This window comes from Chaetomium strumarium, assembly GCF_033439665.1.
Source record: "Chaetomium strumarium strain CBS 333.67 chromosome Unknown B0T15scaffold_1, whole genome shotgun sequence".
Classification (NCBI taxonomy): domain Eukaryota; kingdom Fungi; phylum Ascomycota; class Sordariomycetes; order Sordariales; family Chaetomiaceae; genus Chaetomium; species Chaetomium strumarium.
In genome coordinates, this window is record NW_026944429.1 from 4,716,001 (window position 1) to 4,743,011 (window position 27,011).

Sequence of the window (27,011 nt, forward strand, 5' to 3'; positions counted from 1 at the left end):
CCAGGTGGTCCTCATCCCATTTTCTGCGTGATTGATGGCAACGCACGTATGGTGGTGCGAGCCAACCTAAAATCACAATGCAATCGAGTTGCGGCCGACTTGCCTGTAACGAAATGGTCTTGAGTAGCATGGTGGTGGCTTGCGACACGGAGACCAGCAGCCAAGTCTTCTTGGCTTGCCCCGTGATTTGAGGACTTTGGGTCGCCAGCACTCGCGCCTTGGTTGCCTGAGGTGCTCATTGTGACAGGAGCAACTGTTCTACCCTGAGATAGTCCGTAGGTCTCTCCCATTGATCGTCAACCTTGGAGGAGCCGTCAGCTTGTTCGCTCACACCGAACGTTAACAATTTACATTCTTGAGAACTCTCGGTGATAACATTTGTGGGGACTCGGGAGTGCAGCAGTGCGCCAACCACGCTCGGTCCGCGGGAGCACTGGGCTCAGCCTGGTGTGGCTCGGACTGGTTGGGCTCAATTCCTTCACTTTTGATCAACGAATAACTATCGTTCCAGAAAAGCCATGACAGTCAGATCCCACGCCATCGAACGCCGCGAGGAACAGTATTGATTTCGACGCGCCCTTTAGCGCTTTTCTTCCTAGCCTCGAAACTCGGTCAAGTCATTCGCTTCGAGTCCTTCAGGCTTCGTCGGCAAACTCGAAAAGGACTTCTGAGACACGTGTAGATAGGGACAAGGTCATTTTGGTGCGCTTCCTGTCTCCACTCGACCCTGCAACGGCGAACGGCGACGGCACCCGTGCCCGCTTTTACCTGAATGCGAACCGGCCCCATGTCCTGACGGACCGGACTCAGCACATACCCGGCTTCATTGTCCGCGAAGGCTGCGCATGCCGCGCCCGGTTCAGAATTCAGCCTTGGGCCGAGACGATCGCGTCAGCAGGTCGTGAGACCCACATCCCCAGCGGCTCTCATCGCAGACAGTTGGCCCCGAGGACTCATTCGCGAAGTGGGTTGCCGACACGGACACCCCGCTGTTGCTGAACCAGATCTCGCCGCAGAACACGCCATCTACCGTCAACCCGCCCGCTATGTCGTTTCGCAGCGACGATTCGCGCCGATACGGCCATGTCCCGCCGGCTCAGTATCCCGTCGCTGCTGCCCCGCAGCAAGAAGCCGCCGGGTATCCCACTCGGCGGCCGAGTTTCAACAGCGGCGACGATGCCAGCTTCTTCGACCAGCCGGCGACCCGGCACCAGTACACGGGCAGCACAGGCAGGGCCGATGAGGAACTCTTCATAAACAGCCCTACCGCAGACGCGCAACCGGCGCGCAACCGGGCAAGCAGCTACATCCCCCAGAATGCCGCCGCAGCTGGCTACCAACGGCAGTATCAGGTCCAGGTCCCGCCGCCGCCGCCATCGCACTCGACATACAATCCCCAGGCTTTTGCTCGGTCACAGTCGACTTCGCTCCCGTACCACCCCGCCCAGGGAGCAAGGTACACACCGACGGCGAGCCCGACCTACGCTACGCCCCCGACAAACTACACGCCGCAGGCGTACAATCCCGCGGCATATGCGAACACCACTACTGCGCTCCCGCAGAGGCATTCGACGGTTGCTGGGTACAACAGCTACAGTTACGGCAGCTACAATGCGCCGCCCGCTGTTCCACATGTATCCACAGCCTACGTCGCGCCCCCGTCGACGTATGGCGGATCGCAGCCCAACTCGGCGACTACACCATCGGCTCCGCAACGATATGAGCCTGCGCTGCATAGCCCGCAATACGCGCCGTCAACAGCGTCGTCGGCCGCTTCGCCGCAGTATGAACAGCCATACCAGACGAGTTACGGCGCTCAGCAGTATTCAGGGCCCCTTGTTGCCAATGGCGTCAGTACTGCTGCGAGTCCCACGTACTCCGCGTCAAGTACGCATACGCCGTATCCTCTGCATTCCCAGATGCCCGTGGGTCCCGCCTACTCTCCCGACCCGAATTCCTTCTCCAACCGAGCGTCCCGTTCTGGCTCCCAGCCCTCCCCGGTCCCGTCGCCTCTGAACCGAAGCCAGGGCTCCCCCCAGCTCTCCAGACACCCAACGAATGCGCCGCTTCCCAGTCGCCCGATGGATGACCTGCCGGAGGAGCCAGACTGGAGGACCAATGGTGGCGGTGAGGCTAACTTCCAGGTCACCCAAGACAGCTTGATTCAGGAGATCGTCTCGGATCTGGGAGTCTCCTCGCACACCCATCGTCCCTTACCTACAGACGGTGCGGCGTCGGATGACGTACTGGACAAGGCCCAGAGGTACAATTCTACCTCGTCGAGAAATACCGCGGACACGGGAGTAAATCGGTACCCTTCCAATGCCTCGTCGGCGATGAACAACACGGTTGCTTCGACCAACACCACCTATGACTGGGATTCTGAGGAGAGCGATCCCGAGGGCGCAGCGGGGCTCCTGGCGATGCAGGATGATATGGACGATCGGAGATTCGGCGGATTAACGTTCCCGACGTATATGGAGCCTCTCGCGCCGCCACAGCCACCGGCACCCTCTCAGGCTGCCCCGCCGCCTTCGGAAGAGCACGCGAGCACCGATAGCGATTACGGGGGTATGGACCTCGGCATGTACGGGGGTGGGTATGCTGGAAACTTGCAGTACGGCAACGGCGTCGGCTCTCCGCCGGCAACGGCTCCAGGCCAGGAAGCTCGTCGGCCGCTACCGACTCCGCAGAGCCAAGGAGCCGAGTATGCGCCCTTCTCAGAGGCTTCAGTCGACTACGGAGGCACTGGCGGCCTCCTTCCTCCTCAGTCCCATCGCTTGAGCTTTGACGAGGGCGACGAGCGCGTGTCTATCCACTCTCGACAGAGCGGAAGCGACTCTCCCTCCAAGGAAGACTATCCATACGATCAAATGTTCTGGCACCCTGGCCTTTCAAGTCGCCCTCTGCCTGCTCTGCCCCAGACTCCGGACAACACACTGTTGGCCGCGCAGCCGCCGAACCGGTCCGCTTATCAACACAACCATTCCCTAAGCGTCGACTCCCGACTCCCTTACCTGCCAGATAGGCATGAGGTTCCGAGTCCTTCTTCTGCTCAAAGTGCTGGTCAGCAGCATGTTGAGAGATCAATATCTCTCTTGCAACATAGCAATACACCGCCTGTGCAAGCCCCTGCCAGGTCCAGAACAGATGCTGCCGAGGAGCGCAGACGGGCGATGAAGCACATGTCCCACCCGCATCCGCAAGCATACCAGCAAGGGACGGTGTTGTATGAGGGCTACGAAGCAGGAACGCCAACGTCACTGGCCGCTTACGATATGATCACTCTGCCCACCGGCAGGAGGAAGAAGTTTGTGCCTTCGAAACTCACCGCCGCAGATATCAAGCGCTGTGCAGAACCATGGGCGCTCAGCGGGATCACGGCTTGGATCCGTGAAATGGCGGAGGGAGAACCGGACCTGAAGAGGAAGACGATCGAGGAAGGCGTTCTGAAACTTTTCTGCGCCAAGGTTCCGACAATGAACGTTGCCGATGCGGAATTGCTGAGTGCGAACGTCGTCGATACCATGTTTGCAGCCGGCATTTTGATTCCTGAGGAGGAGTGGGTGAAGTTCGGGACCGGAGAACTGTCCGGTGTGCTGTGGCAACTCACCGGCTCTGGATGTTATGCCCCGAAGCTCCACGAGGACGAGGGTATCGTGCCTAGACTGCATGATAACGGCATCCCGGTGAGGTGTTACTCGCATCACTGCGGCAGGACGCTCAAAAAGGTGAATCTGGATAACATGATGTCCGAGGAGGACGTGGTGGTTCTGGACTGGGCGACATTCCACGGCGTGACGATGGAAGACATCAAGAGCAAGCCCAAGAAGGAGGTCGAGAGGCAGAACGTGCTGCACGAGATAGTCACGGGCGAGGAAGAGTACATGAGCCAGCTCGACGTTCTCCGCCTGCTTTACCGAGACTGGCTGCGGGCTTGGCAACCTCCGATCATCGCGGCAAACCGCATGGACAAATTCCTCGACGCGGTATTCGGCAAGGTGGATGCGGTCCAGCAGATCAACAAGGAGCACCTGCTCGCTCAGCTGAAATACCGTCAACAGGAGCAGGGTCCGTGGATTGTTGGCTTCAGCGACCTGTTCCGCGAGTGGATCCGGAAGGCCAGGCCGATCTACATTGAGTACTGCTCGTCCTATCCGTATGCCTCGTATCTGATTCGCAAAGAGGCGGCCAGGAACCTGCTCTTCCGCCAGTTCTTGGATGTCGTCCGGGATCACAAGCGCTCCAAGCGTCTGGAGTGGACGACCTTTGTGAAGGCACCCATCACACGTCTCCAACGGTATGGCCTCCTGCTTGAGACGGTGAAAAAGAACATGCCGGGAGAATGCGAGGAGAAGACCAACCTGGAGAGGGCTCTGGAGGAGATAAAGAGGGTCACGCACGAGTGTGATGAGAAGGTGGCCGAGATGACCAAGCAGGTCGAGTTGCTCGAGCTGCAGTCCATGCTGGTCTTGCGCCCCGGCTTCCAATCCGTCCTGAACCTTGATCATCTGGGGCGGGAGCTGCTCAAGCAGGGCGAGCTCCAGAGGCAGGGCTCGAAGGGTGTCCGCTGGGTGGACACACACGCCCTGCTGTTCGATCACTACTTCATCCTCGCGAAGGCTGTCCCGTCGAAAGATGGGAGGAGCGATAAGAAATACGACGTGTCCAAAGAGGTATGCACAAAACCAGATTGTTTGACCGTTTCAAAATGAAAAACGAAATGATGCTGACTCGAGACCAAGCCGATCCCTATGCCGCTGCTCTTCCTCGAGAGCATGAATGATGACCCTGTTGCAAAACAGAAGAGCTTGACAGCGCCCTTGACCCGGACCACAGCCGCAACCGGCTCCGGAACGCAACTCAACAAGGTAGCGTCTAATGGAAGCGAGCGACCTGGGCTCGAACATACAGGAACTGGGTCATCGCTGAGTGCGGTCTCACGGCTCACTTCGGCTGGTTCCGATGACAGCAAGATCATTTATCCGTTCAGGATAAAGCATCTTGGCCATGAGATATTCACGCTCTACGCGTCGTCGGCTCAGGAACGGGCGGCTTGGTGCCAGGCCATCATCGAAGCCAAAACGAGGCATGCCCGAGCGCTGCATGCTCAAAACGCGGAGCCTTTCCGTCTTCGCGTCATCTCGGACAGCGCATTCGCGTATGACTCGACATCAATGCTCGGCCGACAGCCCAACGTGTCCATCCGGGGCACCCCTTTGGACAGAGCGATCCGCGAGATGGAGCAGATATACGGCCCGGGACGCGGCCCGCCGCCGGTGTGTCGAGCTACCGTGAACTGTGCCTGCGCCTTCACGGCGTTTGGCAAGTCGCTCATCGCCATCGGAACGGACTACGGCGTGTACATCTCCGAGACATCGAACCCCCGCGGGTGGACCAGGTCCGTCCAGACCAGCAAGGTCACGCAGATTGCCGTCCTGGAGGACTTCTCGGTCTGTCTTCTCATCGCAGACCGATCGCTGATCTCGTACCCGCTCGATGTGATTGCCCCCGTCTCCAACTTCCCGGCTCCGTCGCATGACAACCCGCGCCGGGCACCCCAACGGCTGGCCAAGGATGTCGCCTTCTTTGCCACGGCGCGCATGAAGGATAGAATGCTCCTGTTCTACAAGCGCAAGGAGGGCATGCACAACACCTTCAAGGTCCTCGAGCCCGTCTTCCAGAAGGCGACCGAGAAGCGATCGCGTCTCTTCGGCGGCCGGCGCGGCGGATCGGGCTCGACGGAGTCCTTCCGCGACTTTGACGAGTTCTACATCCCGACCGAGTGCTACTCGCTCAACCTCTTCCAGACGTACATCGCCGTCGCCACGGCCAAGGGCTTCGAGCTGCTCACGCTCGACAAGAAGGTCACGCAGTCAATCCCGCGCGACCTCAGCGAGCCGGCCATCGCCAACATCGCCTCCCGCATCAAGGAGCCGCACCCGCTGGGCATGTTCAAGCTCAACGACCAGGAGTTCCTGCTCACGTACGGCGACTGCGCCGTCTACGTCGACAAGCACGGCGAGATCAGCCGCACCCTCATCATGGAGTACTCGGGCAAGCAGAAGAAGGCCAAGGCCGCCACCATGTTTGGCCAGTACCTCCTGCTGTTCAACGATGACTACGTCGAGGTGCGCAACGCCGAGAACGGCCGGCTAAGACAGATTATTGCCGGCCGCGACGTCCGCTGTCTGGATTACGGGTTTAGGGGCCCGACCGGGGGCGGAGTCAGCGGAACCGCGGGTGGCGGCGCCGGGCAGGCGGGGCCGCAGTCGCCGGTGGGCGCCGCGCAGCAAGATTCCAAGGGGACCGTCAAGATCTGTATGAGCCATCCGGAGGTGCCAGGCGGGCAGATCGTGCTGGAGATGGTGCTGAATGATGGGCATGCGGAGTAGGTTTTGTTGGAGCAAGGGGATTGTGATGGAAAAGGGTGAATGTTGATGAACGTTGATCATGATGGTTGTTATGATGAGCTGCCATTGGGGGAACATGTCTTATGTGACACGCTGCCATGGATTCTGGGAGGGTGGAATACTGAGACAACTCGTCGAACTTGGAGGAGGTGGGCAGGTAGTGTGGTTCAGCCTCTGGGCTTCTGTTTGGAAATTCGATGGCGAGGGGCGGATGAGCATGAAGCGAGCATGGCGGCGGCTTTACCTTTTGTGTTTCGTCGTCTCTTGCGACTTTAATCAAGCTCACGTTCTCTTTGTTCGGACGATGGGCTATGGGATATAGAGATCGCTGGTTTCCAGGGTCCTGTGATTCCCCAGGTGCCTTGCGTCTCGGTCATCTAGTCTGGCTCGATGGTGTATGGTATGTTTACATGGCGTTCTGGGTTCAGAGGAGAATTGAAATGGGATTGATCTGTATTGATGCGAGATGATCATCTTTATTGTAGTTTATCTCTCTTGCCCAATTTCGTTCCCTTCGTCACTGTTCGAATCTCACAATGTTTTTTCCTATGCGGCATGCCGGAATGACAAAAGATGTGTAGCGCAAAAAGGTTCAAGTTCGACCTGAGAAAAGTAAATGCGTCAGCCGCGAATCGAACGCGGGGCCCATCGATGGCAACGATGGATTTTACCACTAAACCACTGACGCCTTTTTTTGATTCGTTGAGACATTTCTGGCGCCAATCATTACTATGTACTAAGGTCATACTACCCCAGCCTCCTCATGCACATCAAAGCCTGCTGTCGAATACTCAATGGCCTGGTAATGACAGCCTCCGGCGATCTAAGCAACCTGCACATTTCGCGGAATGATGGTCTTGTAGGCATTTGTGGCCGGGAGGCAGCGGGATGGTTCCCGCAATAGGGGACTAGGTACGCGCGTGCCAAAGGATCAACAACCCTCCTCACCACCTACTTGCTGAGCGGATGGAGTTTGAAAGGAGTCTGCTTCCTGCCCAGGTGATGTCACTTGTTGTTTGAACTGGAAATGGTAGGGTAAGCATTGGGCGCCAGTAATTGGTGGTTTTCTTGGCCCAGTACCGCCAGGAAGAGACTAACTGGGTAAGGTAATCTGCAGTACACCAAGCGCTTATTGTAAGGCTCAGAACGCATCGGATACACGAGGTAAAAGCACTCCCTGGGCCAGCCTACCGGCGCCCGCTACATGGTTCCTCAACTGTTCGCCCTGAGAGAACGCAGAAGAACCAACCACCAGATGGATGTAACTGAGTTGGCCGCTGCTCGCTTCGTAGACTTGGCAGTGCTCGTAAAGCAACTCGCCACACACATAGTACACCATGAACAATAATACCATAACAATATGGGTGCTCTTGCTGCAGGGAAGTAGTCATATATAATCGTTCCCTCCTACTCATCATCCCAATGCCTCCGACTGATAATAATCGGCCTCGCCGGGTCCCACGGCCCATAGATCTCGTTCTTATACTTTTGCAACCCAATAAGCCACCAACTGCACCCGCCCATGGCCAGCGCGGAAATCAAACAGCCCACCACCATCCCCAACAGGCCCTTCTTCCACGGCCACCCCTTTTCGTCGCCCAAGATCATCCCCACCCCTCCCCCGGCGCCGAGCACGAGCAGCACCGTCAAGACAGCGTGATAGCGCCAGCTCCTGTGCCGCGCATACTGCCTGAACACGGGGAACAGCCCAAACACCTCGATGCTGAACAGCGTCAAACTGAACACCTGGCCCGTGCTCGGCAGCCGGCTGGCGAGCACGGTCGACGCCATCAGCGCGGCGTTGGTCGACAGGGACGCGACAGGCATCCGTTTGGCGGTGGTGCCCGTAGTAGAAAAGGAGCCGCCTACCCAGCTGCTGCCGGAGTAGTCGAAGAAGAAGATGTTGATGGCCAGCAGCCAGAAGGACATGGCCCAGATGCTGTCGGAGGATGTCGAGCGCGTGAGGGACTTGAGGATGGGCGAGAGGCCCAGCAGGGTGAAGTAGATGAGGATGGCCGACTTAATGGTGCTCACGCGGACGTAGGCGCGGCTGTTGCGGGCCGGCGGAGGGGAAGGCGGGGTCGTTGATGACGAGAGGTCGGGTTCACCGTCCGGGCTAAGACGGGGCGTGGTGTTGGGGCTGGGGGCGGCGCTCGCTTGGGAAGTGCCCGAGCGGAGGGGACTGACGGAGCGCGAGTCCATGTGTGTCGGAGCGAGCAGCCCAAGGTTGTCGGTGTTGCTGCTGCTGAGTGGTTGGAATAAGACCCGCTGTGGCTGATGCTGGTCCTGGAGGAGGTTGGAGGTCGAGCTTGCTGGAGAGGGTAGATTTGACGTGCTCGAGATGCTGAAAGTGCTAGCGTTTACCATCGACGGGTCCGGCCCTGTCGAGTCTTGCCTGAGAGGCGCCCGGTAGTCCCGGTATGCATGCCCGCCCCGCATCATCCGGGCCGTCCCATCCGCCCCCTTTGCTTTGTCCTGTGTCTCCCGTGTAACCCACCAGTCCCATAACAGCCAGCCGAGGAAGGTCGCGAAGCTGCTCCATCCGACCACCGCCACGGGGCTTACGCGCTCTTGAAAGATACCCACAAAGCATACAACGAATATGATCACGGAGCAGACGTGCTGAACGATGACGGTCGAATCAGCAACCAAGGGCCAGAAGTCATAGGGCCGGACCCGCGGGTTGCGCTGGAGTTTCTCGAGGAATGTAGCCTGATCGGTGTAGTTGTCGGGATCTGTATGTACGAAGTATGAGCATCTGCATGTGTGCCTGAGAGAAGCGAAAACGAGGGCATGCCTACATGATTGTTTCACCCAAAGGAGCTTCTGGAAGCGCTTGCGCCTCCTGCTCCGACTCCGGCGGGAATCGTTGCGCCTGCCGCGATTCGGGCGTGAATCCGTTCCAGAGCCATTCCTTCCGCCGTCAAAGGGCCCGAGACGACGCGGCGGCGAGAGCGGCGCGTAGGCATCTTCGGGCGCTAAGTGGGAACGGTGGGCGCTGTGGACGCTGTGGGACCGGGGGCCGATAGGCGCCGTCGACGAGCGCACCAGCGGTGGAAACGGAGCTTCAAAGTCGGAGGGAATGGCGGATTGATGGAGCCCCGAGGAAGGGGCCATGGGTCAGAGCGGATGGTGCTCCATGTAGATATTCGTATGGGGATAAGCCGATGCCGAGCAACGCGTTTTGATGAGTGCATGGATCTGCTGGGTCTGAATTCTGGATTCTGGAAACTGGAAATTGGCTAGCAGCACCCCAGGACTCGGCAGAAACAAGCTTTTGCGCATGGACCACTCAGCGGTCAGCTCTGGCTTGTGGGGCTGGGGGTGATTGTACGGAGGTAGGCCCACATGCTCGGCATCGAGGCAAAAGACTCGCCCTATCCACATCCTACATAAAATTCCATGAGGCCGCCAGGGGAAACACGAAACGCAGCGATCGCCTTCGTATCCGTCCTGGATCTAATGCCGTCCTGGCCTGTGCAAGCAGTGTCGGCCCTCGGAAGTCTCGTCAGCACACTCCGCCTAAAAACGGTGCTGTGTGGTCTTGCGTGATTCGCTTCATTTGGACTTACCGCAGGTTCCAAAGCCTAAAGCCACCTCATAAGGGAAGTTGTTCCTAGGATGGGTCTTCCGACATTGCCGTACCTTACCTACCTAGGTGGTGAGGTGATCGTCATCCTTCGCACCGCGGGGGGTAATCTGGTGCTCGACGCGTTCGTATCGGAAGAGAAAAGGCGCGCTACGTGTACAAGTACGAGGAGATTCCCCATTCCCCTGTTAACGTTGAGTTCTGGACCCGGAGCGACCTGTTGGTCATTCTATCCGGGACCACGAACGGCAAACGTCGGAAGGAAATCGGAAATTGATCACAGGTATTATTAACCAGTGTTGGAGGTGTAAAGTGAGGAGAAACCGAAATGCGTTCCATACAGGACATTCCTCCTGCCTTATAGGTTACTAGTACCTGCTTTACAGCTCCTGCTCACATTGGTACTATACTGAGTATGTAGGCAAAGCTGACTTTTCGTTGTTTTTAACTTGCGGAAAGGATGGTCGGCCCGGTTTCGAGCTGCCAAACGCTCGATTCTAACCGTGGTGTAATGCCAATGCAAACCGACATGGACGAGACACGCTTTCTCAGTTTCAGACGAGAGGTTTGACCCCCAAAACTGTCCATATCGGGCAGGTACGGCACATACATGATGTGTGTGAGGCGCAGCGCGGGATCTGCCTTTTGGCATGCACGTGTGCTCGCGAATGCGCGCAAGGCGGGAGTGTTCTCGACGGGAGTCGCACAAGTGCCTGGCATGTGACGCCGCATACCGTAGTACGTAATTCTCCTGCCGTGTTATCGCTGGCCGCTGGACTCGCCACATCTTCCAGTTCATCTCATCAGTCCCCAGTTACGTAGTGACAATTCAGGCACCGTGACTGCTACAGTAGAGTTGTTATTGGTCCGCACGCTTACCTTATTTCAACGACCCTTGAGCGCCACATCCCATCCCTATCTTGTTCGCTACTCCACCTCATCGCCTACACCTCGAGCAACTCATCTCCTCAACAACCAACCCGACTCCGACTTTAGCCGCATCGTACCGGCATACGACAATACTAGGGAAACAGACAATGAAGCCGAGCACGCTCTACCTTATGCTCAGTATGGCGCAGCTGACCATGTGCGCTCCTATATTGATGGACGGGGCGGAGCATCCAAGGGAGCTCACGGAATCAGCCCTCGATATTGAAACGGCTCTCAGAACGCAGTCGACGGTCTTCCCACCCAATGCGCGCGAAGCGGATAGGCGCGGGGCTTCATCGTCGCCTCTGCGGAAAACGCCGTACCCGGTCCCAGAATACCTGCCGCCAGCTTCGGACCACGGCACACCCGATGCAGCGCAACCATTACCTTTGCGCAAAACGCCATACCCCGTCCCAGAATTCATACCGCCGCCTCCAACACGCCTCTCGCCCGATGCGGCTTCACCAGGGGCCTCCCGGGGAGTGGTCGACGCCGGGGTTCCTCCTGACCGGCTGTCGTCCCCTTCACATGACGTCGTGGTGCTGTACCCCAAAGGCATATCTTCCCGCGCGCACAACGACGTTCTGGTAGTGATTGTGGCGATCGCATTCGTTATTGTGGTTGTCATCATGGAGATGACGTGGAACCCCATCCGGAGGTGCGTGGTGGATTCGAAGAAAGCAAATTAGCGAGGGACTGACTAGGATCCGATTCAACTCCCGCAGCCAAGGGAGCATTCGGCTAGAGGACGAGGCGCCAATATCAACTCGAAGAGACCCGGTGGCTCAATATGGTGTACGCGGTGAGGGCCGGCGTAGGTGAGGTGACGGAGTAATGTGATACTAGACTGACGAGCCACGATATCTTCTTTTTCTTTTTGTATTGGCCGAACATCCAGGAAACTGTGCCTAGGTTCGGAAGGCGAGTGCATATCATCTGAGGCCCATTGCAGGTCGGTTGGGGTTTCCATAGCGACTGGGTAGCATTCTGAATGCAGCGAATGGTTCCTGGCGTTTTGCGTCAAGGTCAACGCCGTCTAAGCTCTCGTGGTTGTGAAGCTGCTGTTCCGAATGAGGTTCATCAATGCGGTCGCCATAAAATGACTCACGAATGCCATTAACCTACTATATCGCAAACCTAGTTAATAAGTATACCGGATTGCGAACCCGATTGACGTACCATAGCAGATAGGGCTATCGCATACGCGCATATAACTACGGGCACTTGGAATAAGGTAATTCGAGGTCCCCGAATCTATAGAACTATATAAAATGGCCCAAAAAGCCTAGAAAGCGCTGTTTTGGCCAGTTTGATACGTTTTACCATATCTGTTTGGCTGCCCGGCCTTTGTTGTTCTCACCTGTGCCGTCAAATGCAATGCCAAGATGTCATGAACCAACCATATATGGCGGCCGGGTGGGGCGCGACCCCGGAACCCCCGGGCCAATGGCCGTCAGGGACGGCAGGATCACTAAGATCAATCGGGAGCTGGTGATCCCGATGAGCGGCTCACCCAAGATCACCGGGCCGAGGTGATCACTGGTGATCCAGGTACGAAGGTACCTGGAGAGGAAGCTGTATATAGTTCTACCATTCCGACACTCATTCAGATAGCTAGCTTCCTCAGTGAGCAATAACAATCAGTAGCCTTCACCTACTGTGCAGACATTGCGGCTAGCATTGTTGTGAACCTTTTGGCTTCACCGAACCTCACCCCATTGTTGCGATACCTTCATATTGTCCCTTTCAGAGGATTGGGGCAAGAGATTCGTCACAGAAAGACAGGCGGCCTCGGCCTGATGCGGAAGTGGGATCGTCTCATCGGGTTGCGCGCGGGGCACGCGCAATCACGTGCACAAGTACACCAGACATTCAAATTACTTACCTAATCTTCATCCCTGCGGTGATGATGATGGCAGCGGCAGCGAGAACGACGCAGACAATAATGGTGGTAATACTAATAGCGCCGACTGCAGGGTTGGGGACTCGACTGGGAAAAATAGATTAATATATATATCATTAGAAAGCCCTATTAATTCCTATTCTTCGTATCAAAGCTGTGAATTTATCTATACCAATTGGTCAAGAAATAAGTGATTGAAAAAGGTATCTTTTCCATTTTATATGGGGCCCAAGTGACCGGTTACGCGAAAATGTTCGCAACGTCCACAGACTTTTAACGTTACTCAGTGCGCGTTTGGTGCGGGTCCGATAGTACATCTCCACCAGCCACCCAGCCACACTAGCCACCCGGGCCACTACAATCACAAACGCTCACGAGCGTAAGGTCTGTGCCTCAGAGACTAGATCGACCCTTCTAGTGCTGACAAAGCCCCTAGTGGCCGGAGACATGGGTGAATGTGCGTGAGTGTGATGCAGATCGTATTGAGCACGCCAATAGACAAGGCATATCCAGGCCATGATGAAATGACCCCAAATCAAACGTATACAATGCGGGAGGGCGATTGCACCTTTCATCTAGGAGGGGAGTATAGGCGCTAAGTAAATACCCTTATCATTCTCGATGATTGAAGTACCCTCCTCTCCTAGCAGCCTCCGGTAGCTCGGTTGGCTGGCTCTTGCCTTCACCGCTCGATATCCACAGGATCTGGGCCTGTTCACACCATCGGAAACGTTCAAAAAGGAATCTCGCGCATATACCTTATCGCGAGCCTCGAATGCCCATTTCTCACCCCTAGAGCCGATGATATCTTTTTCGAGAGCGAGTTGACACCCAGCACACAACATTCCGTACTTGACTCTGCTGGTTCGTCTATCATAATAAGGAAGTGCGCATGACCCCATAAAGTTGAACTTTCGATTTCGTTCCGAGTTCTCCGGCTGTACCTGCGCCGCCGCTGTATATGGTTGCTGTCCGGAAATCAATTTGGCCTGATGAACAGAGACAACCGTAATGCGGGATTTATATACCGACTCCTCCATCGAATAGATGCCAGGTAACGTTTTGAAGGACCTCAGTTGCCCTAATTCGGCCTTGGTCAAGTGGAGCTGCTTCCGGATACCGGCAAGAGTTTGCACTTGGGTTTCTGGAGCCCCTTGGAGGCATGCAAAACAGCATCGATTCCAGGCCAGGAGGGATACGAACCCGCCAAATTCGCCGCAAAGATCGCAAGACTTGGTACACAGCGTGTGGTAAAAGTCGAGCAGAGAAAGACCAATGGCGAGCCGTGTTCGTAACAAGGCGCAGAGAAGGTTGAGTCCATGCGAGACCACCATCTGATATTGATGGAGAGAGTCCACAGTCTGTCTCGAACTGAGATTTGCTTGCGGGAAGTTGAAGAGAGAACGCATGTCCAGACGTAACACTACGTTATGCAAGAGCTCGAGGGGTAGCCGACCGAGGGAGCCGAGTCCCATGTCGGGAGTCCGCGGGAAGGGTGTTGCTATCGACGGACGCATGCCGACGTGTTCGCGAGGCGAGAACCATATCACGGAATGACAGTAGTCTTTGCGATGGTAGGCAGTGGCTCGAACAATGGCGTCGGTCTGGTCCTTGCGGAAGCGGTATTCGGTGATAGAGCGATATCCACGAGGCAGAAGGGCAGCCATTGCCGGCTGTTGTCGGTCCGCTCGAGTGAAAGAGAGGCGCGAATCTCAGTAGGCGGCGTTGGCGGGTGACGATCTGGACGATGGGGCGCTAGATCGCGAGTCTTGTCGAAGTCGACAGCGGCTGCTCGAACAATAATAAGGGTTCAGCCAAAACCGGGTTTTTGGCAGCAGGTCATGATGCTTACTCCCCTTCACGACATCGAATTCCTACTCAATTTCTGTAGCAATCCCATTTCGAGATGGGGTTCCATCATCACCGAAGGCTAATGACTGGCCATTAGATAGGTGGTTCAATTGCATGCGTTTTGATGATTTATGTGGTGGTGTGGTGGCTTGGCTGTACCCTTATTATTGTTCTGGGCGAGCACGTGTTCCGTGGTGGGGCCCGATCGCCCTGCCCCACCATATCTTCCAGACGGCACCGCTGCCTTTTCCCCACGACACACCACCGCAGACAATACATCACAGTTCCCGGTACCTGCCTCGCGCCAGTTATAAGCCCTCGTACGCTTCTATTACGACGCATTTATTGAGGACCAATTAACCTCTCACACGCGGCCGCGGCCACTTTAGGCTCGCATTTACGGCATTTGCTGCGCGTGGCAGAGCGACCGACCGGCCGACTGTTACGACCGACCAACTAGTTACCCGAATCGCAAACCGACTATTTTCCATCAAGATCATCAGCCATTCTTCCGACTTGCGATATATTTCGCACCAACTAACAACCAACTAAATCCTCGATTTTGAGGTAGTGATCAAGTCCTTCAGTGTGAGGACGTCTGCTCATCACCTCGCAAATGATCAACACAACATGCTCTATCCGGTCATTCTCCATGTCTGGGTAACGCGGTTCAACGGGTTCTATGGTTTCTAGGAACGTGGAGAGCCATTTTGAGCTCCCAGCCCCTAGCCTTTACACCCCTCCCTTCCTGGCTTGCCGTACCCATCCTGAGCGCCCACTGCTATTTCAAGTCACCTTTGGCTCCCTCGAACTCCACTTTGGGCTACAACTGTTCGCCCGAGCCCTATCCAGGAACGGGCATTTGTGGGGCAGCTTGGGTTAGCGTAGTTACCTAAGGTAGGTACGGACTAGCTACTTCAGGGTCGTGAGCGGAAAAGCAGCATTGGTAAGATCGTGGCTTCGCTTTCAGCCGTAATAGCACTCACCCAAGGTAATGATGATGGCCAGCCTCGCAGCATGATCCGTCACCGTGGCGATCGCCGGCAGCCGATCCCACATTTGCAGATATAGTAGGCAGCAGCAAAAGCTGAATGTCAGATTATGGTGCGCTGAAAGGTTTCGTGGTGTCTAGCTTTCATGCAGCCCCCAATCACACAGCGGCATCAGCCCCTCCCTGTCTTGCCCTGCCTCAGCCGTGTCTCCCGCCTCTTCGTTTCCTGCGCTTGTCCTCGACAAGGCTCCGCACGGCATCGCCAAAGGAATATCGGGGTGGTGATATCCAGTGTCATCTCCGTTGTGTCTTTTACCCTCTGCCCTCTCGCGTGTTCACAGCGCTCCATCTCGGGTGTGGGTCTCGGTTGCATCGTGCTCAGCGACTGAAGCTTCACCCCGCATTCCCGTCTCGGGCTATTGCAGGTCAAGTCCGTCAAGAGGGTACCTCGTGACCAGGACTCGTCCGTTCTTCCAGCTGCGAGACACGCACCTCAAGCTTTCATAGCTTCAGCGCAGGACATGTCGCTCCAGGTTGATGACGGCAGCCGACGCGGCCGGTCCCGTTCCCCCGGCGGCCGCCGTCGAGATGAGGACCGCGACCGGAGCCGCACTCCGGCGCTGCCTCATGTCGTCGACGCTGTGCCGTATCCGAGCTCGGCCGTGGGGGATTTGTCGTCTACTGCCTACGAGTATGAGCGCCTAGCCAAGTGGCCCTCGGCTGCCGAGGACGACGACGCGGACTACTACCGGGGTCCGCCACGCGGGAAGCCGGCCAGCGAGCGTGAGGATCCGTACGCGGAGGCACGTCGCGGGGTCGAGTACAGGTATGACAAGGACCGCCGACGTGACCGAGGCAGCGACTCGGACCGCGAGAAGGACGCACAGCGCAGTGACTCGGACCGCGAGCGTCGCCGCGCATCAGATCTCTACCTCCCGAACAAGTACGCCAGCATCAAGACTGTCGAGCCGCCGCAGTCGCCGCGGGAGTCACGCGACTCCCTGCGCGACAAGGACCGCGACTCAGACAAAGAGCGCGAGCGTCGACGCAAGAAGGAGAAGCTCGAGGCGGACCTAGCTTACGGCAAGCTACCCGGTCCCTCCAGGCACGAGCGCAAGGAATCCCGCCAGGAATCGCCCCCACCGGCCAGCTATGTGTACGCCCAGCCAAAGCCATACGAGTATGCCAAGGTCGACGAGCCGCGGTACAGCGCGACGCACCTCGACCCTCTCGGCCCAGGGGCGCCTCCCGGTGGGCGTCGTTCCCCAAGCCCGGGCCCGGCCACGCCGCTCAAATCTGCCATGAAGCGCGACCGGTCGCCGCAGCCGCCCACGGGGCGCATGTCGACCCTGACAGTCCAGACTCCGCATCATGGTGCCTCCCTCTCGGTGTCCTCGGCGCCGGCCTCCCCGCTCCTGGAAGCCTACCACGGCACCTACCAATCCATGTCGCCCATGCCCTCCCCGCTGCTCATCCCGGCCACCCATCCGCAGATCCTGGAAGCCCTCTCGCCCATCGCCTCGGACGACGAGCGCGCAGGCGACAAGCGGCGGGCGCGGCGGGCGCGCTTCAACGACCCCGAGGATGCCGCGGCCCGGCTGGCCAAAGCACTCAAGGGCGAGCGGCGCGCGCCCGACACGGCGCCGCTCATCGAGATCCTCCCGGGCCTCACGCACGAGCAGGTCATGGAGTTGCGGTACGAGTACAAGCGGCTGGTCAAGACGGGCACGGAGCGCAAGGGCGTCAACATCGCCAAGCACATCCGCGCGCGGCTCAAGGACGAGGACGCGAACCTGATGAAGGTTTGCTACGCCACGGCGCTCGGCCGCTGGGAGTCGGAGGCGTACTGGGCCAACTTCTGGTACCACGGCGACAAGACGCGCCGGGAGCTGCTCATCGAGTCGCTGATGGGCCGCACCAACGACGAGATCCGGCGGATCAAGGAGGGCTTCAGCGACAAGAAGTACGCCAACAGCCTGACCAAGTGCATGCGGACGGAGCTGAAGGAGGACAAGTTCAAGAAGGCCGTCCTGATGGTGCTGGAGGAGCAGCGCATGGAGGAGGAGGACGGGTACGGGCGGCCGCTGCGGATCGACTACAACCTGGTGGACGACGACGTGCGGCAGCTGCATCACGCCGTCCGGAGCGAGAAGGGCGGCGAGAGCCTAATGATCTCGATTGTCACGACGCGCAGCGACTCGCATCTGAGGGAGGTGCTCAGGGAGTACAAGAATAAGTATAAGGGGGCCAACTTTGCGAAGGACGCGCTCAGAAAGAGCGGGAACTTGGTGGTATGTCCCCCTTCCCGCCCCCCCGGCCCCCCTCCGGCGGGCGCTCGATATCATCATCTTCATCTCCCAGCATGGTAAAACTGTGCCAACCACCGAGGAGGAGGAATCATCATATTCGTAACTCACACGTGTTCCTCTCAAAACCCAGGGTGAAGTCCTCGCGCACATCCTCAACGGCGTCATCAACAAGCCGGTCCGCGACGCCATGCTGCTGCACCACGCGCTGACGGCGTCGCGCCGCGACGAGCTGCGCCGCGAACTACTCATCTCGCGCCTCGTGCGCTACCACTGGGACGCCAACCACATGGCCCTGGTCAAGCGCGCCTTCCGCGACCAGTACGGCCGCGACCTGCAGGACGCCGTGCGCGATGCCACCAGCGGCGAGTGGGGCGAGTTCTGCGAGGCCCTGTGCATCGTGCGCATGCCCGACGATGTGAGGCGGTTCGAGAAGGTCGTCGAGGCTCACCGGTAGGACTCCCTTTTTTTTTTTTTTTTTCCTTTTCCGCGATTGCGGTCAAGTTCACGGATGGGTAAAAAAGAAGAAAAAAAGGCTGCTAGGTTATGGTACTCTTTGGGATATCCCAGTCTCCCTCATGGATTATAAGTTTCATAGTTGTACCTTGGCAAATGTTTGGGTATTGGTTGATGATATCCGCTGGTCGACGTTTGGAATCTACGCGGCTAGAGGGTCGTTTGGCACAGATAAAGGTCGGTCTGGGAGTATCGAGCTCGGATCTGTAGCTCGGATTTCTTCAGTTGGAGCTATATTGAAGCGGCCCCGGCCTGTTGGTGGCCATGGAACATTAGATTGACCATGTCCTCTTGAAGCACAGCGGTTCTATTTATCCGTGTGATGTTGCTATCATTCGTATGCTACTAGCCATAAAACCTCGACACCAGTGGACTTGATTTGTCTTAACGGTTGCGTTGCACCGGCTGTGGGGGATGTATCCGTCGGTCTTGACTGCCTGCATATAGAGCCGCTGACGAGAACCCTTCCCTTCCCGCGTCATGGTGGATGGTTATGACAAGATGGTGCCTCGCATCGTTGATACTTTGCATAGGCGCCGTCGGCTGGCTCTTCCTTGCGATAGGCAGACGCCAATCCACAGGTAGAGATACATAGGAACGCCGCGCGGGGGGGGGGGGGGGGGGGGTGAGAAGTTTGCGACTGCGCCGTCTTGTCTTCCGCTTCCCTCCCCTGGTGCCTACTCCATGCCGCGGGCTTACACAGACCAATCCCTTGGAAGTTCGAAGAAGGTTCACAGAACATGCTTCATGAGTTGAGTATTGCACAAGTACCAACTTCCCAGCGGCTTCCGTCTGTCCTGGCGACAGGAGTCCTTTCGAGAGCTGCGGTGTACGGATCCGTATAGCCACCCGCACGACAGGAAGTCTAATAATTCTCTCGGTATTATACATGGGTGTGTACAATACGTACTGTACATATAACATCACTGTCCAAAAACAACTTTACACACCGAAGTTTGGGATTTGTGTATGGCAATTGTATAGAGATGATCGATGCGCTTAGAAACGCTCGTAATCCGGTCTATATATACATACCCCTCGCAAGGCAATGAATATAATGAGTTTTTGTGAGATTCCGGAGGTGTAAACTAACCTCCCTTACCTAGCTTTGGCACATTAGTTGTAGATATCTGTAGTATTTACCACCTACCGGCCTACGATGCAGCCATGCTTGCAGCTTCATGCAGAATTCCCTCGCCCTTCACATCAACTCTCACAGGGGTGGGAGCTCTCTTTCCGCCAAAAGTTTGCCGAACAGACAGACGGACCAACGAGATTCATCTGACCCGAGACAGTCCTCGGTCTCCGAACCGCGTAGAGCACCTCACCTCCTCACCTGACAACCGGGTAGTCTGAAACCAGCAGCTTTGGATGTCTAGGAACTTCTCCTCTGGCGCTCTCCTGCTGCGTTTAGGCATGTCATATGACATAGGATTATTTCGTTGAGATGAGGAAGCTTAGGATAGGTTCGATTATCCATATTATGTGTGTGTGTAACCCGTATGTGTGTGAGCGTGTAAGAAACAACTCATATGGGTTCTTATTAGGAGACGGCGATGTGAGTTGCGTCTCATCACCTGTGAGGACTTCACACCAGTTTCTGTGTGACCGTCGTCATCCTTAGCGGTGAAGTTCTCTGGCTTCATATGTAGGTCCTTTTGAAGGAGGTGAAGTATATCCCTATGCTCCCTATATGCTCGTCCCGTTGATGAGCAGCCGCAAGAGCTAGTCCGCGGCATTTCCAGCCCAGAAGCAAACTTCAATTCCGTCGTATTCCCGAGCGCACACCAGAAGAACTCGGAGAAGCCAAGCCCAACCCCACATTCCCGAAGCCGAAGTCACTCGAGGTACCTGCATGTAAGCGAGGAAGGTCAACTTAGCGAGCGTCGTCATCCAGAGGCTCATGGCATCCTCATTGAGGGGTACCTAACAGAGCTGCAGAGTACCGGTACCTGAGAGAAGCTTATTATTACATAGTTCAGCTCAACTCAATCAGATAGTTAGTTATCGCGGGTGCTCAGCCATGGTTACTGTGTACGGTAGCTCCGTGCCTGCTCGGAGTTCACTGTAAAATACGGAGTACGAGGACGTATACGACCAATGCGATACGGATACGCATGGCTAGACTCGCATTCGGCTAACGTGTAATGCTTAGCGAGGTACGACATTCTCGATCAGAAAGCACATGGGAGTTGAAACGTTACAGCTTCAGAGCAATCAGGCGATGATTTTAGGTAGTGGGATGAGGAAGCTCCTTGCGGTGTTTACTAGAGTATATGCCTTGCTGCAGAGCCCAACATTCCTCGTGAAGAGATGACGATGCAATATTCAGAAACGTATCAACACCGCCGCAGATCGGCTGTTTGTAGCATCGGTACGCGCGCGTCCCGGATAGAGAGTCTGGTAAAGAAAGAAGGTAATAATCATACCTGAAATGACTAGAGCACCCCGCCTCAATCCTATCTTTCCGGAACAGGCATCATTTCGCCGCTTTAGTGCATTATATGTAAGTTCCTTCCTCATGGCGTACGTACCTAAGTAGGTTTTAGCGGGAAGCATCCAACCGTCCAGTGCGCCTGCCGGCTTGGCGAAGGCTCGGCACTCCGAGGACCAAGAAAGCGCACGTTGTCTTGGCCGGCGGATGCTCCATGGATCCGCGGACCGATGAGGCATGTTCGACCGGAGCCGACTCCGTCACAGACTCCGCTGGCGAGCGGAGGTTCCCCTTTTCGACAACACACGGTTCTCTCGTCTTCTTTCCCGTTTTCCACTCTTGCGGCCTATCTTCTTTTTTTTCTTCCTGCATTTGTGGGGTTCCCAAAAGCGTCAAAAGATTTTCCTTTTCGCTTGCAAATCGCCGACTCAGAATCAACAAAGTTACAAAACACGTTCGGCGATAGTTAGCGGCTTTTTCATCCACGTTGCTCGGCGATACCATTTATACCGTACCTCAAAGTACTACCCCTCTGACGAGGATGACATGATGCCCTAAGCTTCAACCCCTGCCTAGATTTCTCCCAGAAAGGAAAGATATCGATGATTCATAACGGCACGGCGTTAGCATGCCGGACTTAACTCAGAATCCGTCGGCCGAAGGAGGTCTTTGATTCGCCTTTCAACGACTCCGCCACCTCACTGCAGAACGACTTGGGCCATGTCATGGCTGCTGAAGGGCCCCAGAAAGTGGTGAATTTTGGTATCTCAAATAGTCAGTACATCTGTCGCATGCGTATGTACAGAGGTACTCCGTAAAAATTGGACTGGATTTGAGTTACAATCGACGTTCGAGCGCCAGGGCCAAGTCGCTTGGCTCGAACGTGGCCTCATTGGCGCATCGAGCACACCCAGTCTCATTGGCCTGAAGTGACCGGCGATGTCTTGTGTGACATCGCGGCGCCAAGGCTGGGCGCACTCCCGGGCGGCGTCAGGATGAAATCATTCAGTGCATACGGTACCTACGCTGTAGGGATGTATACACAGTACTCCGTAGGTAGGATTCAGTTACCTTCCTTGCGGATTTCTCAACTCCTATGGCTCGGTCTCTAGACAGTAGGTAGTGGCTTCAAGACAAAACCTGCTGCGGCGTACAGGAGAGGAGGATGAGTTTGCGGGTGTTTTTGATGTGACTTGTACAAAAGTTAGCTCAGCGGAGAATGCGGACGACGGCATGGGCCCGGCTCCGGGGCTCGGAGCATTGAGGACTCCGATCGTGACTTCGGGGGATTCCTAGGGTACTAGCTCACGAACGGAGTGCGCCCCCGAGTGTCAACCCCCAAACCAGCCACACAGCCCTATCAATAAAAGAACCCTTACGTGGTAGGTAGTACAACGCATCTGACTCGACGGACCATCTATGGGACGATGGTTTTGATTGCTACTGTGTAGGCTCACGTGTCCGAGTCTTTTTGCCCGACTCCTTTGTCTCGTGTATTTCCGAGTCGCAAAAAGTACCCCGCGTTTTCTGCCCCCGGCCACCGAAAGAAAAGCGCAGCGAAGCGGCGCGATCGAATTCCGCGTATTGGCGTTCTCCCGAAATTACAGATTGTGGCTTTGACCAGAGCATGACGACGACTTCTTGGTGCGGAGGGTTGCCATTGGCATCCAAAAGGAGGAAAAGGAGTAATTACCTGGTCTTGGGGTCGGGGGGCACCGCGCGCGCGAGGTCGCACCAGAGTCCAGACTTGTTGATCCTTTTCACCATGGAGTAGTGAGCAGCTGCGTTCAGGGCTAGTGTATGATTCAGGTTTCCATGGCCACCGTAGAGCATCGCGGTTCGGAAATTTTATTAGTGATGGTGCTGCTTATTCATGTTCGGGTTATAGATCACGCATGATTACAAACTGCTTTCCCCCCTCAACTAGGGACATCCGTGCGCTTGCTCTCAGGGAGCATTTTTGTGTCCTTTAACAGAACGATCGCGGGCAGAAACTAGCCAACCATAACGCTGTATGTAGAAAAGCAACCCAAACCCGTGGGCTCGGGCACTTCTCGGGTGGTTGCGAGGGCGCTAAAAGGCTGCTGTGGGAATGGGATCGAAACCCGTTTCTGCTTATTGTGGGGCTGTGCGGTCCGACCTGTCCCAAGGCACTGGATTGCTCAATGTCTCCGGCCGGTGAGAAAGCTACGTCCATGATGGTTGGTTCAAGCACGAGTTTGTGAGAATGCGCGCGCAAGACAAATCGAGAGGCAGGGGCATTGGAGCCTGATTCATCTGACATTACGGAATAGTTGGCCAATCGATGTAATTACCGTCAGGTTCGCAGCCTGGGATGGCATATGCCCTATGCACTTTTCTGGGATCACAGTCCCCGTTCCAAAATCCCCTATATCCATCCCCCTTCGTTGTCATTCAAGCCCTTCCCATATAGTTCCAATAATCGTACACCCCAATAAGTAGCTCCAAGATAACCGGGTTGAGAATAGAAAGAAAAGGCCGTTATCGACGAAGTCGCTCTATGCCTGCCTAATGCGCCGCCCCGGAACTCCGTGCCCAAAAAGAGAAAGCCATCATCCCTACTTAATTCATAGAAGTCTCTGTTCAGGTAGGAGTGTTAAAAGCTCAATATTGCGCCCGCAGAGCATCCTCGTCGTAGCCGGCGTATATTGTTGGATCGCCCATGCCCATCATGATCTCGGGATTCCGACATGAGGACGAGAAGACCTGGGGCTTCATCGCGGTATTTGAGCCGAGCAACATCCCGTTCAGCATGTCCGTGTCCAGGTAATTCTGGCCGGCCGTCCACAGCTGCTGGGCGGTGAAATCCATCGACGGCGGCCGACTGCTCATCCACGGGAAGTTGCCGGGCTGCGTCGGGACCGTGGGCGACTGGTGCTGGCTGGGCGGGAAGCCGTCCGATGGGCACGCCGACAGCGGTGTTGTTTCGAAGTCGCCGCCATAGCTGAGACTGGCGGGGGACATGCTGAGCGCGGTGGTGGTGCCGAACGCGGCCTTGCGGTAGTCCGTGTCGAGCTCGAAGTCCGAGTGCTCCACATCGGACGCGGCCGAGGAGCTGGCGCGGTCGGTCCGGTTGTACGTGCGGCCGCCACCACCGGTCAATTCCCCCTCTTGCCTTTGCCCTTGCATGCTGCTGCCGCCACCGTTTTGTGAAGCGTTCCGCGCTGCCTCCTTCTGATGCTGCTCGCTCAATTGCCGAGCCAGCTCGGCCATGCCTGCTTTGTCTTCCGGGAAGACGGTCTGAATGGGTAGATCCAGGTCGCTATGCGGCCGCAAGCAGCCGAGTTTGGCCGCCACGTTGTGCACCACGGGCTGGCCGCGGTCGTTCAGTTCCGGCTCTCCGAAGTCCCACGGCTCCCCGTTCCGCACCATCGAGTAGAGCTTCTGGACCGTCGCGATCAGGACGAACTGGGTGTTTTCCAGCACCTCAGCATACCCTGGTGGTAATTGCTTGTACTCGATCTTCTTCCGCGTTCCCGCCGTGCAGATTAACCCGTCATCCTTACACCTCTTGCAGGGGAACTCCCCATCGCACTGCGCGCGTAATCACTTTGTCAGCAGGGGGGCAAGAGAAGCTTGAAATGGGGCCAATTCGTTGATGTAGATTCGGTATCGTACCTTCGTCTTCTTCATACGACACCTCTCGCAAGCCTTCCAGACTCGCTTATGCCTCCCATCGCCGTTCTGCGAGTGGGTGTCTCGTGCGGGTGATGGAGGGTGAGTATGTGTGCTCGTTCGCTTCAGCGGCCGATGTATTGTCTTCACAGGTTTGGAGCCAGCGTGAGACCGCTTGGACGCCTGTGGTCTGGAGGCGAGCTCCTCATTCGGCGGTGTTGGGAGACTGTCCATAGCGGACGGACGGGTAGCCACCAACAGCAGAGATGAACTGGAGAGGTTCCGACACGGACGAGCGTGGTCTTGTTCACTTTCTATCTTCTGGTATCTTATTATGCGTACGCTAATAGTTCGGTCCGGTCCAAAGCAGAAGGGGCAGAGAGGCCGTTGAGTCGAGTATAAGGTGTAAGTGAGACCAAAGACGGACGCGCGTGGAGGGGCCGAGCACAGCTTTGTATAAAAGGACTTTCCAGACAGAAAGACGGACGAGGACCAGGGGGGATGTATGTACGTGGGTCACTTCCGCTTCCACCATAATAAGGTAGGTACCACAGTAAGCAGCAGGTGAAGGAGCCTGTAGGCGATTAATAATGCTGTACTGGAGCAGGGCTGGGAGTATCCGCTACCTGGAGCTGCTGTTGTGTAATACACAGACAAGACAACCGGGGGGCCAGGGGCCATGGGATTGGCTCTTATCCTTGTCATTGTTCTGCTAATAAGAAATGGACAGCCATGGAGTTACTACTGCTGGTAAATGTGCTCGGGCTTGGGTGTCTCTGCGTTTGTGAGTGGTATTAGCGGTCGGCTTGTTCGTTATGTCCGAGAGCGCGCCCCGTTTCGCGATGGGTTGCTGCGATAAAGGTACACTGGCGGCCTGTCCAGGTCCCGGCATGCATGTACTTACATGTACGTGGACATGTGACGTATTCCTGGACAAGGGTAGGTGGTCCCGCCCTCGATCACCATTGCTGCGGTGATATTCAGGCGACTTTTGCGTCCTGATGATCAAAGAATGATTCTATCTGGCGCTCCGCTTTCCACTTTGGCGGATCGCTTATTAGTCGATCCCTGAGCTTCTGATCCGCTCCCGCCCCGATTTACCTGAGCGTTACAAACTGGGAAGCAAGCAAAGAAATGCGTCATAGAACATAGGAAGGAGGACGAGCAACGACTCGCGGCAGCAATGCAGCGACGGCAAAGCATCAGCGAGGCGAAGTGGAGCTGGAAGAAGCACGTCGGGAAGCTTGAGAGGCAAGTGAAAGGCGGCGTGAGAAGAGGTTTCGATCGTGGGAGGATGGTCCCATAACGCTCTCCGAAGTGGGGAGCTTGGTACATCGAGGTACTTAGCGATACACGCATCGGGCTTCTCCAGGGTCAAATGCCGACCACCGGCCCTGAGTACACTGTACTGTAAGGCGGTACAGTACGTACTGTGTAAGCGCTTCTCCGCCCCGCGTCGCCTTGCTCGCTCGTCCAGCCCTGGGAGAGTTGTGAACTTGGGACGTCGTCCAGCCTCCACCTCCAGGTCCAGGGTGTTTTTGTTCGCAATTCGCGACTGGAACGAATCACAGCTGCTTCTTGAGTCATCGCTGACATTCTCAAAGTGCAGAGCGTCAGAGTCCGATGCAGTGCGATGACCATGCAGCAATGGCCTGAACCTTTGTTCACACGCTGCATGGACCATAGGTATGTACCTGATAACTTTCCACTTCGGCTCCGACATAAGATAGCTGCGAAATTCCGCTTCTGACGTGAGCTTGTCATGGTTCGGTGGTCGGGTTCCAGGGCGTCCGTTGCCGAAACCCGATCCGACCTTCGAAGACTTGAAGACGATCGAGAAGAGAAAGAAATCCACAGTGGCAAGAAAAATGTCTGACACTCCACAGCTGTACTACTAGTAGGTAAACAGTCAGGGACAGACTATCAGGCGTGAATTAACGTTATCAAGGCCAGCCAAATCCCGGGCTGATGAACCAGGTTCAACTACCTACCCACAAGGTCGTCTTGGTAGCACCAAACCATCGGCCCGTTCAGAAAGGGCGTACCGTGACAGATGACCGCATAACGAACGCTGCATCGACAGTGGTAAAGAGCGATTTTCCGACATCTCGTCCCGCGGCAGGTCAGTGGGAACCCGTTAAATAACGACTTTGGGAGTGTTGCATTTGGTTCATGCCGTGATACCGGCCCGCATGACTCGGTTGCCAGGGCAAAGCTCGTCCACACAGCAAAAGGCTCGCTCTTACACTACGGAGGTATTTCTACCGTGAGTACAGCCTTAGATCCAACTTGAAATCCGAGTCCACGAGGTTCGAGCTGCACGGGGCTTGGCATTCCCGTTCCCGCTTCTAGAAGCCTTCTCTTGGGTCCTGCTCATATCCACATACTTCCCAAGACAGGGGAAGGTGCGCTGTTTCCAGCATTGGTGAACCATGACCTGCC

General features: G+C 56.3%; 7 protein-coding genes and 1 non-coding gene across 8 annotated transcripts; 3 read left to right on the forward strand and 5 right to left on the reverse strand.

Moving 5' to 3' along the window:
- The first annotated feature begins 918 nt into the window (after window positions 1–918).
- On the forward strand, window positions 919–6,559 carry B0T15DRAFT_50299 (CNH domain-containing protein). The gene is made up of 2 exons (XM_062867454.1): window positions 919–4,676; window positions 4,746–6,559. Exons 1-2 carry the CDS (start codon window positions 1,047–1,049, stop codon window positions 6,393–6,395), a joined length of 5,280 nt encoding a protein of 1,759 aa, XP_062726576.1. The 5' UTR covers window positions 919–1,046; the 3' UTR covers window positions 6,396–6,559.
- Window positions 6,560–7,030: 471 nt separating this feature from the next.
- B0T15DRAFT_t24 lies at window positions 7,031–7,101 on the reverse strand. The gene has a single exon. It is a non-coding gene; the product is annotated as a tRNA-Gly (tRNA).
- A 719-nt stretch (window positions 7,102–7,820) lies between these two features.
- Window positions 7,821–9,530, reverse strand: B0T15DRAFT_507432 (phosphatidylinositol N-acetylglucosaminyltransferase-domain-containing protein; the record flags this gene model as incomplete). The annotated part of the gene is made up of 2 exons (XM_062867648.1): window positions 7,821–9,148; window positions 9,215–9,530. 2 exons carry the CDS (start codon window positions 9,528–9,530, stop codon window positions 7,821–7,823), a joined length of 1,644 nt encoding a protein of 547 aa, XP_062726577.1.
- A 1,509-nt stretch (window positions 9,531–11,039) lies between these two features.
- Window positions 11,040–11,972, forward strand: B0T15DRAFT_507433 (uncharacterized protein; the record flags this gene model as incomplete). The annotated part of the gene is made up of 3 exons (XM_062867649.1): window positions 11,040–11,590; window positions 11,658–11,750; window positions 11,930–11,972. 3 exons carry the CDS (start codon window positions 11,040–11,042, stop codon window positions 11,970–11,972), a joined length of 687 nt encoding a protein of 228 aa, XP_062726578.1.
- Window positions 11,973–13,116: 1,144 nt separating this feature from the next.
- Window positions 13,117–14,828, reverse strand: B0T15DRAFT_519491 (uncharacterized protein). Its single transcript, XM_062868435.1, has 2 exons — window positions 14,688–14,828; window positions 13,117–14,623 (listed from the first exon to the last, which is right to left on the reverse strand). The coding sequence occupies exon 2, from the start codon at window positions 14,500–14,502 to the stop codon at window positions 13,411–13,413; it is 1,092 nt and encodes a 363-aa protein (XP_062726579.1). The 5' UTR covers window positions 14,503–14,623; window positions 14,688–14,828; the 3' UTR covers window positions 13,117–13,410.
- Window positions 14,829–15,884: 1,056 nt separating this feature from the next.
- Window positions 15,885–18,625, forward strand: B0T15DRAFT_50582 (uncharacterized protein). Its single transcript, XM_062867541.1, has 2 exons — window positions 15,885–17,968; window positions 18,117–18,625. Exons 1-2 carry the CDS (start codon window positions 16,199–16,201, stop codon window positions 18,438–18,440), a joined length of 2,094 nt encoding a protein of 697 aa, XP_062726580.1. The 5' UTR covers window positions 15,885–16,198; the 3' UTR covers window positions 18,441–18,625.
- A 4,762-nt stretch (window positions 18,626–23,387) lies between these two features.
- Window positions 23,388–25,016, reverse strand: B0T15DRAFT_50623 (uncharacterized protein). The gene is made up of 2 exons (XM_062867558.1): window positions 24,573–25,016; window positions 23,388–24,488 (listed from the first exon to the last, which is right to left on the reverse strand). Exons 1-2 carry the CDS (start codon window positions 24,801–24,803, stop codon window positions 23,559–23,561), a joined length of 1,161 nt encoding a protein of 386 aa, XP_062726581.1. The 5' UTR covers window positions 24,804–25,016; the 3' UTR covers window positions 23,388–23,558.
- Window positions 25,017–25,202: 186 nt separating this feature from the next.
- On the reverse strand, window positions 25,203–26,414 carry B0T15DRAFT_50688 (uncharacterized protein). Its single transcript, XM_062867615.1, has 2 exons — window positions 25,474–26,414; window positions 25,203–25,345 (listed from the first exon to the last, which is right to left on the reverse strand). The coding sequence occupies exon 1, from the start codon at window positions 26,290–26,292 to the stop codon at window positions 25,678–25,680; it is 615 nt and encodes a 204-aa protein (XP_062726582.1). The 5' UTR covers window positions 26,293–26,414; the 3' UTR covers window positions 25,203–25,345; window positions 25,474–25,677.
- Window positions 26,415–27,011: the final 597 nt, after the last annotated feature.